Genomic DNA, 19,921 nt, shown 5'->3' with positions numbered 1-19,921 from the left:
TTGATTTATTGGATTTATATGCCACCCTTCTCCCAAAGGACTCAGGGCGGCGTACAGCATTAAAAAACACATATTACAAAAGTTAAAAGGAAATTAGAAACAATCCAAAAAGCAAACCCAATTAATATAGCACTAACATTTAAAAAATTAGATAAAATTAACAGGCCAGGCCGGCTTGCTGGAAAAGCCAACTTTTTAGGGCGCGTCGGATGCAGTGTACAGATCCTCAATGGAAGGCAGGTTGGCAATAATTGTTTTTTCTGCAGTTCTGATTATCCTCTGAAATCTGCGTCTGTCTTGTTGGGTTGCAGAACCAAACCAGACAGTTATAGAGGTGCAGATGACAGACTCAATGATTCCTCTGTAAAACTGTATCAGCAGCTCCATTTTGATTTGGGATAGTTCAATAAGCCTGAGAGAGAATAGAGTCCATTGCTGTATCTTAGTTATTGGTCTTTGTCTCCCCAGCATATATGCCGATCAGCCACGCTGGCAGGGTGGGGAGAACTTTATGGACGAACAGGATACAACTACATTTTCTCAGGTAAGGGAAGGGAGGTTTGTGGGATATGTAGTTTTACTGGTGATGATGCTCTTTGAAGAGAAATGGAGCATCTGTGGAAATTAGTAAGGGTTGCTCCTTTAAGCTTGGAGGAAGAAGTAATAATAATATGGGTTGCTAGGTTTGAATTAGTGTTATGTATAAATCCAGGCCCTCTGGCTTGTAAAATGTGGTTTAATGTTTACTGTTGTGCATTCATTAAATTAAAACAAATCATAGGTTAATGCACGCAATGTTTATATGTAAATAGCCACTGGTTAGTTCAAGATGAAAAACAAATTCCTAGAATGCACAAAGAGACTCCAGGATTTAGCCATTTGGTGATCTTTTGCATCAAAAAAAAACCCCAACCAAGTTTATTTCATTGGCTTTGTGGGATGGCCCAATAAGACTCTTCTACGGCAGGGGTCTCTAAATGTGGCATCTTTATGGACTTCAACTCCCAGAACTCCTCAGCCAACCATGCCAGCTGGGGAATTCTGGGAGCTGAAGTCCGCAAGCCTTAATGTAGCCAGGATTGGAGGCCCCTGCTCTACAGCAATGTTTTTCAGCCTTAACAACTTTTAAGAGGTCTGGACTTCAACTCCTAGAGAATTTCCTTGCCGGCGATGTTGACTGGGGAATTCTGGGAGTTGAAGTCCAGACTTTTTAAAGTCACTAAGGTTGAAAAAAACTACTCGTTGGGATAGCCCTGATGATTTCACTTGACTCATTCACCATAGCAAGTTCATTTGGACCGTTTATTAAGCTTAACGGATGGGAAGTCTGAAACTATCTAGGAAAAATACAGGTGAAAGTCGAAAAATTAGAATAGCGTGCAAAAGTTCATTTATTTCAGTAATGCAACTTAAAAGGTAAAACTAATATATGAGATAATACCAAACCATAGTTGCTATAATTCATCGCAAGCATTGATGCGACTGCTAACTTGCTTTTCTCTTCCTTTTTTATGGCTATAGGTGGTTCAGATGATCCCTGGGCAGATACAGAAGACTTGTCAGAAGAAGACTCTGCTTTAAGGTCTGTTTGTTTTCTGTGCTGATGTGTTGTATATCAGATTCTGACTTCTATCCTCAGCGCTTTCTCTCTCTCTCTCTCTCTGCGTCTCTGTCTCTTTCTGTCTCTGTGTCTCTTTCTCTGTCTCTCTGTCTCTCTCTTTCTGTGTCTGTCTCTGTCTCTCTCTGTGTCTGTCTCTCTGTCTCTCCATCTCTCTCTGTCTCTCTCTTTCTGTCTCTGTCTCTGTCGCGCTCTCTGTCACTCTCTCTCCATCTCTCTCTGTCTCTGTCTCTCACTTTCTGTCTCTGTCTCTGTCTCTCTCTTTCTGTGTCTCTGTCTCTCCATGTCTCTGTCTGTGTCGCGCTCTCTGTCATTCTCTCTCCGTCTCTCTCTGTCTCTCACTTTCTGCCTCTGCCTCTGTCTCTCTCGTTCTGTGTCTCTGTCTCTCCGTCTCTCTGTCTCTGTCGCGCTCTCTGTCACTCTCTCTCCGTCTCTCTTTGTCTCTGTCTCTCACTTTCTGTCTCTGTCTCTCTCTTTCTGTGTCTCTGTCTCTCCGTCTCTCTGTCTCTGTCACGCTCTCTGTCACTCTCTCTCCGTCTCTCTCTGTCTCTGTCTCTCACTTTCTGTCTCTGTCTCTGTCTTTCTGTGTCTCTGTCTCTCCGTCTCTCTGTCTCTGTCTCTGTCGCGCTCTCTGTCACTCTCTGTCTGTCTGTCTCTCTCTCTCTCTCTCTGTCTCTCTGTCACTCTCTGTCTCTGTCTCTCTATCTCTCTGTCTTTCTCTCTCCTTCCCTCCCTCCCTCCGCCTCCCCTCCCTCTTTCCCTCCCTCCCTCTCTCTCTCTCCAACTCAAACTCATCAAAAAGTTTCTTTTGCTAGCCTGGAATTGCAGGGGCAGTAATTAATGGTTATGTCTCCTGAATCTCTGTTGTGCCAGTGCAAAACAATTAAAAAGATCCCTTGAATTTCAGAAGTTGGTAGTTGAAGCAATAGCCATTGTCCTGTTATATAACTGGTTATATAAGTATTTTATTGGGCCTCCCTCTGTGAGGGGGATGAGCAGTTCAAAAAAATGTGATAAATAAATAAAATTAGGGGCTATCAGGAGAGATAAGTAGAGCCAAGACTCTGTAGACCATAGGATGAAATTCTTACAGCATTGCTGTGAATTTTATTTAATGTCTACTTTATTTTAACTTCAAAAGGTGTTCTTGAAGATGCTCAAAGCAGTTTATGGCAGATTTTTAAAAATTCTATTTTATTTTAACTTCAAAAGAAGTTCTTGAAGATACTCCAGGTAGTTTGTGGCAGATATCTTTTTTTTAAAAAATGATAAATTTGAATTTGCACTGAGATCTCAAAAAAACCTAAAATTTCTCCGTCAAGAATAAAATGTTTTGCACAATCCATAAAGTATTGTTATGTTAGATCCTAAATGTAGATTAAGCACTTAAAATTCTTCTCTGTAGACCAGGGATGTCCACCCTTGGCAACTTCAAGTATTGTGGACTTCAACTCCCAAAATTCTCCAGCCAGCATGGTTGGGGTGATTAACGTCACTTAATAGTTTATCTTGCTTGGCTTTCCTTCCAATCTGATTTTGTAGAGGGTGATTTTTTTGAAGCGGTTGAAGAGCTCTTTTTTTTGGGACTTCCTAACTACTGGGACAATAATGCTCCAGTTTGAGAGGTGAATTGGGCAGCTGTTGTATGTATCCAAACCAATCAAATTGTCCAGATTTATTATGTTTATTAGCATGTCTTTCTCCCTAGTTCTTTACCCCTTATTTTAACCCATTTATATCGGGAACTTCAAATGCCTTAGTCCTGAGCTGGATGCCATCTCTTGGGCCACCTCCCTTGCAAAAAACATCTTGAAATGAATGGGATTTTCAGGACTCAATCAGAATAGAGATGTGGAGGTCTTCCAGTCCAGCCCCCCTACTCAACCGGGGGATTCTGTACCATTTCAGAGAAGTAGCTGTCCAGTCTCTTCTTAAAAACCTCCAGTGAGGAAGCACCCACACAACTTCTGAAGGCAACTTCTGTTCCACTGGTTAATGGTCCTCGCTGTTAGGAAGCTTCTCCTCAATTCCAGGTTGCTTCTCTCCTTGATCAGTTTCCATCCATTGTTTCTTGTTCTGCCCTCTGGGTGCTTTGGAAAAGAAGTTGACCGCCTCCTCTTCTTTGTGGCAGCCTCTCAAATACTGGAATACTGCTATCATGTCCCCCCTAAGTTCTTCTTTTCTCTAGACTGGCCATACCCAAATTCTGCAACCCTTCTTCATACATTTTAGTCCCCAGGCCTTTAATCATCCTAGTTGCTCTTCTTCGCACTTTTTCCAAAGTCTCAACTTCTTTTTTGTAATGTGGTGACTAAAACTGAATGCAGTATTCCAGATGTGATCTTACCAAGGCTTTATAATGCGGTGCTAATACTTTATAGATGTTCGGGCATGTGAGTTTCCTAGAATCCTTTGATCTCCCATTAAGCCTCATTTTGCCTTCATTTCAGAAATGCAGACTCACAACTCTTTGACAAAGTCCGAGGTCACGACATCAAGCTCTTGCGGTATCTGTCAGTTGCATACATCTGTGACCTGATGGTGGAGAACAAAAAAGTGAAGTTTGGATTGAAGTAAGCACCTGTGCATGATGTACTCCAGATGCGTCAGGGAAATTTTGAGCCACATTCCTCCAGCTGAAGAATGCTAACAGAATTGGAAGGGGCTTGGGAGGTCTTCTAGCCCAACCCCCTGCTTAAGCAGGAAACCCTGTACCATTTCAGACAAATGGTTGTCCAATCTCTTCACCCACAACTTAGAGCTGGGCTTCGTCCTCAATGATAACTAGATTCAAAGAGATTGGACAGTCATTTGTCTGAAATGGTATCAGGTTTCCTGCTTGAGCAGAGGGTTGGACTAGAAGACCTCGAAGGTCGCCTCCAATTCTGTTATTCTGTTAAATTCCTATTCTACCACAAATTGTCCTCATTTGTTGACTGCGGGCAAAGTGCTGTTGCCCATCTCATTTGTGGGGATGAAAGGCAGGAAGTCATCCTGATTGCTGCCCTGAAGTCTATGGAGAGGGGTGGGGAAAAAAAATAAAATAATGTAAGGTTCCTAGGTGATGATATATTGTTGTTGTCCACATCTCACAGAAATAAAAGCCCCATTTATTTAGAGGGTTGTGAGAGAGAACTGACTACAGACACTTACAGCCTTAATTGTTGACAGCCAGAAAACGTAGTTAAGCTTTGCAAATGTATAAAAGAAAGTAGACCCAGAATTTCTAGGTGCAGTGAAGTGGCTGCATGATATTAATGCGCTTTTGCCAGATATTGCCAAAGAATTTCACCCCCGCACAGTGCATATCCTTGTCTCTTTCAGTGTGACATCTTCTGAGAAAGTGGATAAAGCACAGCGGTATGCTGACTTCACTCTCCTTTCCATCCCCTACCCAGGTAGGTTGGAGCAATATGTTAAAATTTGGGCAGTAGCAAAATAATTGATTTTGGTACTTGTTAGATAAATTGGGAATAGAGGATATTTCAGAGACTCAAGGCAAAAGACTAGAAGATGCTAAGTACTGTACAGGTAGTCCTTGACTTACGACCACAATTGAGCCCAAAATTTCTCTTGTTCAGTGAGACATTTGTTAAGTGAGTTTTGCCCCCATTTTACAACCTTCCTTGCCACAGTTGTTAAGTGAATCACTGCAGTTGATGAGTTAGTACGTTGGTTGTTAAGTGACTCTGGCTTCCCCATTGGCTTTGCTTGTCAGACGGCCACAAAAGGGGATCACATGACCTTGGGACACAGCCACAGTCATAAATATGAACAAGCTGCCAAACATCTGAATATCGATCACACAACTGCGGGGATGCTGCAAAAGTCATAGCTCTGAAAAAGGATCATACGTCACTTTTTTCATTGCCGTTGTAACTTTGAACGGTCACTAAGCGAACTGTTGTAAGTCGAGTACTACCTGTATAGTTTTTAATCTTCATGTGAAACTATATTTCAGGCTTTACATAGTTTTATAGTCCCACCTTTATTGTTTAATCCCCGGTCTGTGGATCAGCACCAGTCTGCAGCATGCCAGAAACCGGGCCACACAAACAAGCGAAGCCCCATCCATGGGATGCAGGCAGAACACGAAAGCACGCCCCCTCCGGTCTGCAGAAAAACCTCTTTCCACACAATAGGTCCCTGATGCCCAAACGTTTGGAGGCTACTGCCTTAGATATTGGAAGACTGCTGTCATGTCACTTCTTATTCCTTCTTTTCACCAGATTAGACATATTCAATTCCTCCAACCATTCTTCACATGTTTAGCTGCCCGCCCCCTAATCGTGTTCGTTGCTCTGCTTTGTGCTCTTTCCAGAGTCTCAATACCTTTTTTTTTACATTGTGGTGACCAAAACCTGTTGCAGTATTCCAAGTGTGATTGTAACCAAGTTTAGCAGATCCCAGGGACTTTGCGGTGTCCCTGAGATCAGCAGGATCATCCCTTTTCTATCACCATCTCTACGGGATGGTTTAGGTCCAAAAGGACCATCCAGCAGGAGAGATATCAACGGTGATCTTGGAGCTTCAAGATTTTGTACCGTCACAACACCAGCCCCACCTCTCAAACACTTCATGTGATCTTGATAGCAATAGCACTTAGACTTATATACCGCTTCACAGTGCTTTACAGCCCTCTCTAAGTGGTTTACAGAATCAGCCTATTGTCCCCAACAATCTGGGTCATCATTTTACCCACCTCGGAAGGATGGAAGGCTGAGTCAACCTTGAACCTGGTGAGTTCGATCTGCCAAACTGCTGGCAGCCGGTGATCAGCAGACGTAGCCTGCAGTACTGTACTCTAACCACTGCGCCCCTGCGGCGCTTATTCTATCCTTCGGTTAATGCAGCCTAGGATTGCATTGGTTTTTTTGGCTGCTGCTGCTGCACACTACTGGCTCATATTTAAATGATTGTTCCTAAGACTCCAAGATCCCTTTTGCAGTTACTACTATTGAGCCAGATGCCACCTAGACCAGGGTGCCAGAAATTAGGCCACGCAAACAAGCGAGCGCCCTCTCCGTTATGCAAGCAGCACATGAAACCACGCTTCCTCCGGAAAACCACAGAAAAACTTCCCTGGTGCCCAAAGGTTTGAGGGCTGTTGGTTTAAAACAAGGCAGCAAACATACTCTTTCTTCCTCCTTCTATTTTCCCTACAACAACCCTGTGAGGTTAGCTGGACTGAGGTAGAGTGACAGCTGAAAGTCCCCCAGTCAGTTAATTTAACAACTGCCACTTATCCACTGTTCATCGGGAACATTAGTTGCAACTTTTCACCTGGTCGAAGGACTCTTTTTTTTTTTTTTGTTTATTTCTGAAATGGGCTCTTCCCCAATTAGTAGATTCCATCATCAAAAGATAAGGTGTCTGAACAATATTTATTTCAGATGTGGGTGTGGTTTGCCTTTTCCGCCTCGGCGCTTTTGAAAGCCTGTTCAACATCTCATTAGAAAGTAAATGAGGTTGAAAATTGGTGTGTCGGGCAAGGGTAATATACAACCGGAGGATTTAGTTTGGCTTCTCAGCGCAATGCTGAAAATGGGTTTCCCCTTTCCTCTTGGCTCTTCCCGAAGCTGATCTCGCTGCAGTGAATCACAGTCCGAGGAGCTAAGCACTGCCAGGAAATTCTGGCTAAGAAATACTGACCTGGAAAGTCCTTATGCATTATGAGATGTTCCTTGGGAGGTCACATGGGAAAAATGAGCACATAAACACTCGTTGTCTTTTTAATGGATGAGCGCCCACAGAGGGAATATTCCAATTAAAGTGACATCAAGCCTTGGATGAAGTTGCCTTCCAGAGCACGGTTTTGAAATTACCAAGTAACTAGGTTGGAGGGGTTTTTAAAAAAAAATGACAATTTTTTTCTCTCTCTCTCTCTGAATCCATTTAGGCACTACCTCGGTCTTTGCATGTAATGAGAAAGAATCAGAGAGAAGTTTGTACAAACAAATTTTTTTTTAAAAAAAGAGAGAGAATCAGAATGGCACAATTCTGTAAACTTTTGCATTTTATATAATCCAAACCTGTTTCTTCCTAGGTCCACCTATCTCTTGTCGTGTCTGACTTTATATCTTTATTCTATGTTGCAATGTAACCTAAAACCTGCACAGAATTGGGTCAGAAAACCAACACACACATATACACACCCCTCCCCTATGCTTATGCTTCTCTGTTCAGAAGCATTACAAATAGTCCTCAACTTCATAATGGGATCTAGAATTTCCATTGTAAGTCATGATGGCCATAAGTTGAGGCACCCATGTGACCAGGCCTGATTTTACGACTATTGTTAAGCAAACACCATGGTTGTTAAAAGAATCTGTGTGCCCCTATGGATATTTTTGACAAGGATATAATTTAAACCCTTTGTAATTAATGATGATGGATCGTGGCTTCTCCTGGAAGTATACTTCTTGAATAAGCAAAAATAAACCCAAGGCATGATCTAATTTAAAAAAAATTAATATAAAAGAAAGTAAAAATACAAACTTGCTAACTGAATTAATTACATCTTGGCAGAGCCCTGTGCCTACCTCCCTTGGCAGGCGAACAAAAGATCAGAAGTGAAAGTTAAGAAGGAATATGAAAGTGCATGCGCAGTAAATCATTTGCAGATAAGAACTGTGACATGCGCAATAAATCTCGGCACAGCTAGCAAACCAATTAGCGCAGTGACAATTTTTAAGGTGGAAACAGGGGGGGGGAGTCATAGTCTGTGGTCAAGTGACCGTGGAACGCTGCAGCCAGCCATAACGAGTGCCTGAAATGCAGTCACATGATCACAGGGGTGTGTGCAAATGTCAGAACTCTGGAAGTAGATTGGGGTGGTGGTGGTCATAAGTTGAGGACTACCTATATTGTACCTTGAATCCTATCTAGCAGTTTAATAAAACAGTCCTGGAGCATATGATTTGGAGCAGGGGTACAGAATCTGCCATATCCCCAGAACCTCTATAAATTCCCAACTAAGTGGTCCTCTTCTGCTATTGGTTGGAGCCACAATCCTTAGCCTGTAGAGTGCTGAGGATTTCCCCAGAATGCCTCTCTGGGCAATCAACTCTTATGTCAGAATTCCAGAGTACCAATTTCAGAGGGGGATTAATAGCTGGAGAACGGCCAGTTGATCTCTGGCATAAGCTATGGAGGCAAAGTTGAAAATAAGCTCCTGAAGCTTTTGGCTAGCTCAGGCTCCTGCCTATCAGCAATGTTGGATTCCAGCTGAGAATTGTTCAACAGGGCTCGCTTTCCTGTCTTGCTGCAAGAGGTTGGGCTGATGGTTGCTCTAACGCAGCGTCTTTCAAACTTGGCAGCTTTTAAGGTAGGTGGATTCCAACTCCCAGAATTCCACAGTCTCAGCATGCTGGCAGAAGAATTCTGGGAGTTGCAGTCCGCACATCTTAAAAGTTGCCAAGTTTGAAAAGCACTGCTCTAAACACCTAATGAGAGTCAAGCTGTGGCTCTAACACTGTTTATTCTGGGGTCTCTGATTCCTTCGGAGGAGCTTCTTTACCCCAGCTTACATTTCTTCCATTTTTCTTTCTCCCCATCCCCCTTTCTTCTTCTTCTTCTTCTTGCACAGGCTGTGAATTTTTCAAGGAGTACAAGGACAGGGATTACACAGCAGAAGGACTGGTTTTCAACTGGAAGCAGGTATGGGCCAGGCAGCAAAACAGACTTGCCCAAATGCTGTTTGAATGGGATGTATCTAAACTAGGACTCCAGTAAGAACACTTTGGCTTGTCTCAGCTTGTCATCAACATCCCTGCCTTGTTGGAAGAAAACAACCAGCCAAGGAACCGTGACCAGGCCAGCGGCATGCAGATATTAGCTTAGGTGGATAGGAGAACTCTGCCTTTGTCACCTGAATTGACCCAGTTGCTCTGCCTAATATAAAGTTAGCTCCACGTGAATCCAAGAGGCCTCTAGAACAGCCAATATCTCAGAAGAGAGGTCCAGACGTAGCTCACAGGCACAGGTGAAAGAAAGCCTTCTAGAGCAGTGTTTCTCAACTTTGGCAACTTGAAGATGCCTGGACTTCAACTCCCAGAATTCCCCAGCCAACGAATGCTGGCTGGGGCATTCTGGGAGTTGAAGTCCGGACATCTTCAAGTTGCCAAGATTGAGAAACACTGTTTTTGATACAACTGCTAAAATAGCATCCATTCCCAGTTTTGAAACATGTACCGTGTTTCCCCAAAAATAAGGCAGGGTCTTATTTTCTTTTGACCCCTGAAATAAACACTTGGCCTTATTTTCGGGGAGGTCTTATCATTTTTGAGGTGCAGGAGGCGGAGAGCATGGTCACCTCATGGCTGCTGCTACGTTGCAATATTTTACGGGATGGCTTATTTTTGGGGGAGGGCTTATTTTAGCACATGCACTCAAAGGCCAGATTGGGCTTATTATATGAGGAGGCCTAATTTTCAGGGAAACAGGGTACTAAGAATCAAACAGAATCTTTAGAACAGACTTTAAAAACAGAGTTTAAACCCCATCCTTCCCAAGCATGAAATAACCTTGCGATCTCATCCTTAATCCCAGTAGAGCTGGAAGGCAGCTTGGAGGTCTTTTAGTCCAGCCCCCTGCTGAGGCAGGAGACCCTATACCAGTGAGGGCTAATCTTTTCGGGACGGAGGGGACGTGCGTTGGAACCCAAAAGAGAGCAGCTGACTGGTGCGCATGCTCTTCTGGATTCCATCAGGCGCGTGCGTGCTGCTGGCCGGCACATATGTGCGCTCCGGAACCCAGAAGAGAGCAGCTAGCCGGTGCGCATGCATGCGACAAAACCCGGAAGAGCAGCTGGCGGCGGTGCACGTGTCCACAGAGAGGGGTCTCTGCGGGCCACCTCTGGCACGCGTGCCACAGGTTCGCCATCCCATCCTATACCATTTCAGACAAGTGATTGTCCGGACTCTCATGCAGTAGCAGTAGTTTTGCATCGTGACCCCTCCCATACAATCCTTACAGCCTCTCAAAAAAATACACAAAATGCAACTCCGTTTGGCCTCATTGCTAAGAAAGGGCCTATCAGGTTGCTCCCCACCCTGCTCCTGTATTTGCTGCCAGCAGAAGACTAGATGCTTTCAGCCTTTTCCTGCTGCTTCGTTCTCCTCCTCCATCATCATCATCAGCCCTTTCCCATTGAGGAACTCGTTTGAAACCATAACTCCCACAGGGTTTCTCCTCCTCGCCTGTGAAGGAGACGAGTGGGCCATATCATTGCTTGCAAGTAAGAATCATAGCACAGGCAAAGCATTGTTTCTGTCAAAACCAGCAGGCGTGCAAGACATTGTCGGATGGCTGTCCCTTGTTTAGGTGACCAGAACAGTCAGTGCCAAGAAGGACCCCTGGGGAGAATGGAAGATAACTTAGCCACTGAGGAACATGAGCATTGGCACACCAAGGCAATCATTGTTCTGCCATGCTAAGGCAGAACTAAGATTCCAAGGACTTGGGAGGAAGTTTTGTGGCAGTATCCCTTGCCATAAAGTATGCATAGATGTGATTGAAAGAGTTGGATTTCCCTGACTGGTATATAATTTTGTATTGCAAGGGTAATACAAAAGCAAATTATCCTCTCCTGTTTCTGATATTTTCTAAAGCTAGTTTTGTCACACCACCCGATGAATGAATATTCCCGTTTGTTTGCAGGATTATGTAGATGCTCCCTTAAGTATCCCCTTCTCCCTTACCAAGCCTTTGAACATCGATTGGAGTGAATATCAGGTAAGAAGGAAAAAGGGGGGCATCTTTATGAAACTGGCTTTCTTGCAGTGACAAACGGTAGGGCTGTTTCTTGGGTTGGGTTTTGCAGTGACTTCTGCCTTGCGGTCATTTGATCCAGGATTCGTTGCACGTGAAAGTATTGGAGGGATTGCCTGGATTAATGCTTGAGTCGCAGTGTCCGAAATTTGAGTCGCTGTAGATAGCAACATGAGTGGCATATAAGTATAATAAATAAATAAAATGTATGAGTTCTGTATATATATATATACCAAAACACACACACACACACACACACACACACACACACACACACACACACTCTCATATACACGCATACACGTACTAGGCAAAGCCAGGCAATCAATCAATCTTCAACTATAACACGGAAGCACACACGGAGAGAGAAACCGCCCTCACAGGGCCTCTCTTTATATAGTCCGTCTCTTAAAGTGATAACCCTGCTGACTCATTCTCATTGCATCATCTCGGTTTACAGCAGCTGGCCAGCTGTTAAATCACCATTACCTTAACAGAATGCATTCCTTTATAGAATTTCCACATTCTTTTCAGTTATTTGCTATGCCAAGCTGTATATTGGGCAAAAAGAGTGATTTGTTAAATTTCCAAGTGAATCCACATAAGGTTCTTGTTGGATCTCTAAAACAGGTTCCGCGGTGGCCAACTGAAGGCTTATATAGGAGCCACGGTGGTGCAGTGGTTAGAGTGCAGTATTACCTCTGCCGACTGCCGGCTGCCTGCAATTTGGCAGTTCAGATCTCACCAGGCTCAAGATTGACTCAGCCTTCCATCCTTCCAAGGCCGGTAAAATGAGGACCCAGCTTGTTGGGGGCAATTATGCTGACTCTGTAAACCGGGCTTAGGAGAGGGCTGTAAAGCACTGTGAAGCGGTATATCAGTCTAAGTGCTATTGCTATTGTTGTCCCCAATACGGGTCTGAGGCTGGTGCTGAAGCCAGTGATGGACGCTAGACATGAGGTGCAGGTTTTCTGATTGCTTTTTGTTGGAGTACTCCAAGGAAAAGGGTTCCTGGTCAAAAGGCCAAGGACAAAGAATTAAGTAAGCTTTATACATTTTCACTAAAGGAGAAGGCACGAGGTGACATAATAAGAAATGTCGTCTAATAAATTCTACAATTTGTTCTATTGATCTCTAACTGTCCCTATTCCTAAACCTTGGCTAATGAATGCCCCAGGAATTATCTAATACACATTTCATTTGCTGCAAGCCACTCTTAACTTTTAGCTGAGGTCTGCAAGTTGTCTTAACTATCCATAATTGCTACAAGCTTTACACATGCATATTTCCTGTGGATGAGCATTCTTGCCAGGCAGACCCCCACAATTCCAGTCTTCCTGATTTACTTTCAAGTGTGTGCCATGACCTTGCTTTAGCAGCCAGGCCATCACTATCAAAAGATTTTCCTTCTCTCACTGCTCCAGACAAGACTGGCTCATAATCTGAGGGGCCTCCTGATCTTATAACTCCTGTATGAGGAACAGCAGGTGACAGTTATAGCCAGCAGGGCTTTTGCGTAGCTTCATCTTATCTGCCAGTTGTGCCCTTTCCTAGATCGGGGAGGCCTTGCTCTTGGTCACTCCTGCTTTGGTCAGCCCCCACATGGATTATTGCAATGTGGGCTACATGGAGCTGCCCTTGAAGAATGTGATGGTGTGGGTAGTTTTATGGGCAAACCTTGCTATGCCCATGCTACATTACTGCTCCATGAGCTGCATTGGCTGCCTGTGGGCTTCTAGGTGTAATTCTGAGTGCTGATTGATTGATTGGTAAAATACACATGGCTGCCCACTTACCCAGTTACTCTGGATAGCTTACAAAAGATTACCACCTATAAAACCCTTAGTTACATAGGTAAGGTAAAGGTTTCCCTGCACATGCGTGCTAGTCGTTTCCGGCTCTAGGGAGCAGTGCTCATCTCCGTTTGAAAGCCAAAGAGCTAGCGCTATCTGAAGACGTCTCCGTGGTCATGTGGCCGGCATGACTCAACACTGAAGGTGCACAGAACACTGTTACCTTCCCACCAAAGGTGGTTCCTATTTTTTCTACTTGCATTTTTACATGTTTTCGAACTGCTAGGTTGGCAGAAGGTGGGACAAGTAACGGGAGTTCACTCCGTTATGTGGCACTAGGGGCTCGAACCGCCAAACTGCTGACCTTTCTGATCGACAAGCTTAGGATCTTAGCCACTAAGCAACCGCGTCCCTCCTTAATTACATGGGGCTATGTTATATACAAGACCATCCTTGACTCATTGTTTCAGTCTGACCCATTAGATCCAGCCGGGTAGGCATCTTTCAAGTCCCATCTATGAACCAGTGTGATCTGCTGGGACCTAGGAAATGAACCTTCTGTTCTGTGACAACTGTCCTTTGGAACAATATACACCTCCACCCCTCCCCGGATTCTTTCCCCCCCAACTCTATTGGCATTTCATGAATCCTTGAAAATGTAGATGTTTCCCCCGGGATGGGGCCTGTAGATTGAGTAAGGCCATTGTTGCATGTTTTATTTGGGCATTGAGATTTGAGTTCATTACCCTTCTGTGCCATTATATTATTTGTCATTGTTGTATGTTCCTAATCTTGTTCTATTAGTTTTTAAATCAGGTGTTTGCCACCCAGAATTGCAATTGCAAGATGGTTGGCTGTATAAACTGATACACATAAGGCAGTGTCACGAAGGAAATTATTCTCTTCATCATATCTCCTATACTGTTAAGTCAGTGGTATATGTCAAATGTACATATATGTTTTTTCTTAAATGAGGGTGGCAATTTATTATTACAGTTGCATCTTGTGTTTTGGGGAAATATATCCACAAGTAGCTTGCAAGGTTTATTTTGCAAAAAATATTGATCATTAAAACACATCAAACTAAAAGAAAATTCCATCAGTGATACAAAATACTAGAAAACATAACTACAGCAAAATTAAGCAGGCTTGTGAACTTGCAGTTCATTTTGGTTCCTGCCTGGATTGAGGTGAAAACACTGCCTGTAAAATGAGAAATACACAGGGGGAAAAAAGACATACCGTATTTTTCGTAGCATAAGACACACCAAGGTTTTGAGGTAAATTAAAAAAAAAAAACATGTTTGCACTCTGCAAACCTCCCCAAAATGGCCCATTTTTTGCTAAAACGGGCCCATTTTTAAAAGGGTATAGATAGCCTTTAGGGGGCTTGTAGAGTGCTCCTGGGGGGGCAAAAACGAGCAAAGAACGGCCCGTTTTTCATGAAAATGGTCCAGTTTCTTGTCAAAAAAAGGGCATTGATAGCCTTTAGGAGACTTAAAGAGTGCTCGGGGGGGGGCAAAATTGAGCAGAAAACGGCCCATTTATTGCTCATTTCTGCCCTCCCCAGCCCCCAGGAGCATTCTGAAAGCCTCCTACAGGCTCTGCACGGCCATTTTGGTGAAGGGGGCAGGGCTTCGGGAGGCAGAAAATGCTGTATTCGGTGTATAAGACGCACCCAGATTTTCAACCTCTTTTTTGAGGGAAAAAGGTGCGTCTTATACTCCGAAAAATACGGTACCTAGTTTGAGAAGGATGGAGACAATTGTTTGTCTAACCGAGAGACGGAGAGTGTGGCAAGTCCATGAGTTGCTTAATTGCAGTTCCTAAGGGAATCAGTAAATATAGGTAGTGCTTGAGTTTATGACCACAATCAGGTCATAAGCCTTTACGGTTGTAACTCAAGACACCACATGACCAGAAGTTATTTTATGACCAGTTTTGTGTTAATTGTTAAGTGAATGCTAAGGCCGTTAGGTGAATCCACAGTTGTTAAGTGAATGCAACAGTCATAAGTCATAAGTATGAATCCATTCAAGTGGATCCTTTTTTGCCAGAAACCAGAACAAAAATATCATTGAGAATCACAGTCATGTGACCGCAGACTGCCATGAGTAGTCATAAAGGTGGCAGGTTGCCAAGCAACCAGGTGTGGTCATGTGACTGAGGGGCAACCATTTACGATGACCAGGAGTTCTTTCAGGCTGTTGTAAATCTGAACAGTCGTTAAGTGACCAGCGGTAGGTCGAGGACTATCTGTATAGTAAGGGTTGCAGAGATCTATAGTTAATCCATATCTGGAAGGAGAGCAGTTCCCCATCCATTATCTTCTCCCTGGAAATTGGACAAAAAACTTTGGACCAGGTCATACTTTTGAGTTTTCTATACTATATTCAGAAAGCCTTGCTCAGTGTTGAAGCTGTAATGGTAAGTCATGATTTAAACAGAAGAATCTATCCTTGCAAATTCGTATTATTTTCTGTGGAATTAGAAATCCTCTCATAGTTCTGTATAATCTCACTTTCTCTGCATTTCAACTAAAATAACAAGACTTTTCATTCTCTCTAATTCCCTCTCACCTTTGCTGGAACTTCTCATTCTGCATTTTCTCTTACGATTTCCGTGCCTCCGTCCAAAAATGAGGTATTTTTACCATCCTTCCCTGCCATCTCCCTAGACACATAAAGCTTTACAGCTACAGCTCTCCAAGTGATGCAAGCTTTTATTTTTATCCTAGTTCCTTCTTATTGTCACCGTGTCAAAATGCTAACTTGGCTTGAAAAGTGAGATAATCGTGCTTATAGATAACTTCCAGACTTTGTGGGAAGTATGTTGTGATGAAAGGAAAAACCACCCTTACAGGGAAAGCCTTTCCTTAGTCTTCAGTGCCTGTTGGGTCCAACTCTAGAGACAGTAGGAGTTGGGCTGCAGCAGCAGATGCTGCATTATTGATTTGTAGACCAAAGGATCCCATATCAATATATCTTTCTCATGTTCTGAAAATTGCAATAGGAATCTACTGCAGGAAAGTCAGAGGGGGAAGTGGTGACTAGCTGGATTTTTAGCACTTAGGGTTGTCTTTTGGATAGAGCAGCAATCTTGCGAATCTGTGCAAAACTGGTGGATTTTCACGTTCTCGTGTCCCAAAGATGCTTTTTCAAGAGGCAATGGGACTTTCTGTTTTTTCTTTGAAGACATTTCGCTTCTCATCCAAGAAGCTTCTTCAGCTTCTTCACCTGCCCCCCCCCCCCCAGTGTGCCCAATCTCTACATGGAAGAGGTAGAAACCGAAGCCCTAAACTTCTTCACAGGAATTCCATCCACTCACTGGTATAGGTAAGGTTCTACATTTAGGCAAGAAAAACGAAATGCACAGGTGCAGTATAGGTGGTACCTTGCTCAACAGTAGTAACTGTGAGAGGGATCTTGGAGTCCTAGTGGACAACCATTTAAATATGAGCCAGCAGTGTGCAGCAGCTGCAAAAAAAAGCCAACACAGTTCTAGGCTGCATAAACAGAGGGAAAGAATCAAGATCACGTGAAGTGTTAATACTACTTTATAATGCCTTGGTAAGGCCACACTTGGAATACTGCATTCAGTTCTGGTCACCACGATGTAAAAAAGATGTGGAGACTCTAGAAAGAGTGCAGAGAAGAGCAACAAAGATGATTAGGGGACTGGAGGCTAAAACATATGAAGAACGATTGCAGGAACTGGGTATGTCTAGTTTACTGAAAAGAAGGACTAGGGGAGACATGATAGCAGTGTTCCAATATCTCAGGGGTTGCCACAAAGAAGAGGGAGTCAAACTATTCTCCAAGGCATCTGAGGGTAGAACAAGAAGCAATGGGTGGAAACTAATCAAGGAGAGAAGCAACTTAGAACTGAGGAGAAACTTCCTGACAGTTAGAACAATTAATCAGTGGAACAGCTTGCCTCCAGAAGTTGTGAATGCCCCAACACTGGAAGTCTTTCAGAAGATGTTGGATAGCCATCTGTCTGAAACAGTATAGGGTTTCCTGCCTAGGCAGGGGGTTGGACTAGAAGACCTCCAAGGTCCCTTCCAGCTCTGCTATTGTATTGTATTGTATTGTATGTGGGCGATAATTGTGTCGAGATCGAAATACAGGAATTGGAAGTGTTCACCAGACATATCAACAGAGCTGAAGGAGCTTCTTGGATGAGAAGCGAAACGTCTTCAAAGAAAAACCAGGAAGTCCAGTTGCCTCTTGAAAAGAAAGCACCTTTGGGACAACCGTGACCTGTATGACTAAGAATCTCCATAGACATTCACGTTCTGTTGTTAAGGAGGCAGTGGTTGGATTCAGGTGCTTTTCTAAAAGTTATTTTACCACTTTAGCTGCCTTTTCTGTGAAGTCCCTTAACTGGGTTTACTTAAGGATCTGCTGGCTTAATATTTTCTAAAGGGAGTCAGAGCTCTCCATGGGGCTGCCCTTGGTGCAGAACGTGTGCCCCTAGAACAGGACATTATACCTCTACTCCATGAGTTGCACTGATTGCTAGTCTGCTCCCAGGTCCAATTCAAGGCGCTGATTTTGACCTTGGAAGCACTTCATGGCATGGAGCCAGGCTATTGGAGGGACCACTTCTCCCTCAGTATCTGCCTGTCCCATCAGATCCACTAGAATAGGCATGTCCTGCTAGGGAACTACATTTGGCAGGTCCCAGGAGACAGGTCTTTTCTGCCCTGGCACCTGCCTTGTGGAACATTCTCCCTGTCAGAAGCGAAGTTAGTTTGCTCTCTGTTGATTTTCCAGGAGTCTCTCAGAACCTGGCTGTGTGAGCAGGCCTTGGGGTCCCAAGGCACTGTGGAGATCTTTAGGGGGCTCCATTTTTGCTGTTAACATCAGTTCCCTCCTATAATGTCTGGTTTTATGCATTTACTATTTTATGGCTTATTGTACACTGCCCAGAGTCACCTTTTCTGAGATGAGCAGCTGCATAAATTAATTAATTGTTGGGCCCTTGGTGATCTCTGAGCTTGGTTGTTTTCTTGCTCACAGAGAGCAAACTCCCCTCCCTACTAGCACTGATGGGGTTACCTTGTTGGGTAATGAAACGTCTTCAAGCTAACAACCAAGCTCAGAAAACACTAAGGAGCTCATAGTTCATCCCTGAGGGACAGATATTCTCTTCAATTGGTAAATTAATTAATTGAATGAATGAATGAATAAATAAATAAATAAAAGTCCTGATAGTTTCTCAAAATCACCTGCCCATTTTTGAAAAGGAGAGGAGGAAGATGTGGAGCTTAAAATCAGTGCATTTGGTAGCAACGTTTAGTCGGTTGTGTTTATTTAACATTATTTTTTAAAAATGTTAAATAAATACAGGTAGTCCTCGAGTTACAACCACAACCGAGCCCAGAATTTATGTTTGCCTAGTGAAACATTTGTTAAGTGAGTTTGCCCCATTTTATGGCTTTTCTTGCCCCAGAAAATGAATCATTTCTTTTGTTAAGTTAGTAATGTGGTCGTTAAGTGAATCCGACACCCCCCCCCCAATTGGCTTTGCTTGTCATAAGGTCCCAAAAGCTGATCACGGGGCCCCAGGACAATGGGGCCATCATAAATGTGAGCAGTTGCCAAATGTCTGAATTTTGATCGTGTGACCATGGGGATGCTGCAATGGTCGTAAGTGTGAAAAAGCACCATAAGCCACTTTTTTCACTGCCATAGTAACTTTGAACAGTCACTAAATGAACTGTTGTAAGTCGAGGACTACCTGTATTTTAAAAATTACTTACGCTATAACACCCAACATTTGTAGGATGCTCTCGGTTGTAGCACTGAGAATGCTGAAATGACAAAGCCAATAGCCTTTAATATTATGCTGATGCCCTGCACTTTCATCTCCATTCTCCTAAGCATATATAGCTTACCGTTGTGTGTGTATGTGTTTTTTAAATTCATCCTTGCCTGTGAGAATGTTGTGGTAGCATGTCAGTTATTTTCTTTCAGTTCCTCAGCAGCCAGGTGGTGCTAACACAGTTGTAGGAAGAGGAGTGGGGGGTGGAGAGAGTTAATCTGCCTGTGATATATCTGTTTTGAAAACCAACAAATAGCTGCGGTTGGGGCTAAATTGGGATGAAATATTCTTTACTTGAATGTACAGATATTTCACTTGAATTGTACAAGCAAAGACAGGGTAGAATGGATGGGAAATTAAAGGCCAGAAGCAAACTTGGGTTTAGTCCAGAGCATTCTCGGAGAGATGTCTGAATCCCAGCCCTGATCGTGCCCTTAAAAAAATAAAAATAAACCTGCTAGTATTCTAGTCAGTGGCGAGCAATTGCCAGACCTCACATTTCCAACCTGATAATGTCCTTTGAGGGCACAAATTTGGGAAATTTTAAATAGCTATCATAGCAGTAGAAGGTTTGCCTGATAAATTATGGAAACTAGGCAGTGGAAGAGGGTAGAGATGGGAGAAATACTTAGATTGAACAGCCAAAAAGTAGATGCAGACAGAGACAAAGATCCAAGAGAGGAATATGGGAGGCAAGTAAAAAAAAATAAAAGCATAGCAATGAAAATACGCAGGCAAGAGACGATGGATAGATGATTTCTTTTTATGGTTATTGTTCTGATTTGCTTTTCTTTCTCCTTTCCTTTTTTAGGTAGGTGTCATGATTAGAAGTTAGGTAGGATAGAAAAAAAATGTCTTTTAATAAAGAGTGATATCATTAAAAGTTAGAATAAGAGGGGAGATCACTTCC

The 19,921-nt window shown here is 43.3% G+C and overlaps 1 protein-coding gene across 2 annotated transcripts in view; it reads left to right on the top strand.

Annotated features, from left to right (window-relative positions):
* MTMR14 (myotubularin related protein 14) overlaps positions 1-19,921 on the top strand; it is a 136,184-nt gene that overhangs the window by 15,890 nt on the left and 100,373 nt on the right. For both annotated transcript variants that reach the window (XM_081945171.1, XM_081945170.1), the window contains exons 4-9: positions 469-544; positions 1,522-1,582; positions 4,069-4,191; positions 4,943-5,016; positions 9,207-9,277; positions 11,279-11,353. In XM_081945171.1, the coding sequence (XP_081801297.1) occupies positions 469-544; positions 1,522-1,582; positions 4,069-4,191; positions 4,943-5,016; positions 9,207-9,277; positions 11,279-11,353 (480 nt within the window). The remainder of the gene's footprint in view (positions 1-468; positions 545-1,521; positions 1,583-4,068; positions 4,192-4,942; positions 5,017-9,206; positions 9,278-11,278; positions 11,354-19,921) is intronic.

This window comes from Natrix helvetica (genome assembly GCF_964273705.1).
Source record: "Natrix helvetica genome assembly, chromosome: 1".
NCBI lineage: Eukaryota > Metazoa > Chordata > Lepidosauria > Squamata > Natricidae > Natrix > Natrix helvetica.
Note: the sequence above shows the minus strand (reverse complement) of the source record. Positions and strands in the feature narration are given on the sequence as shown.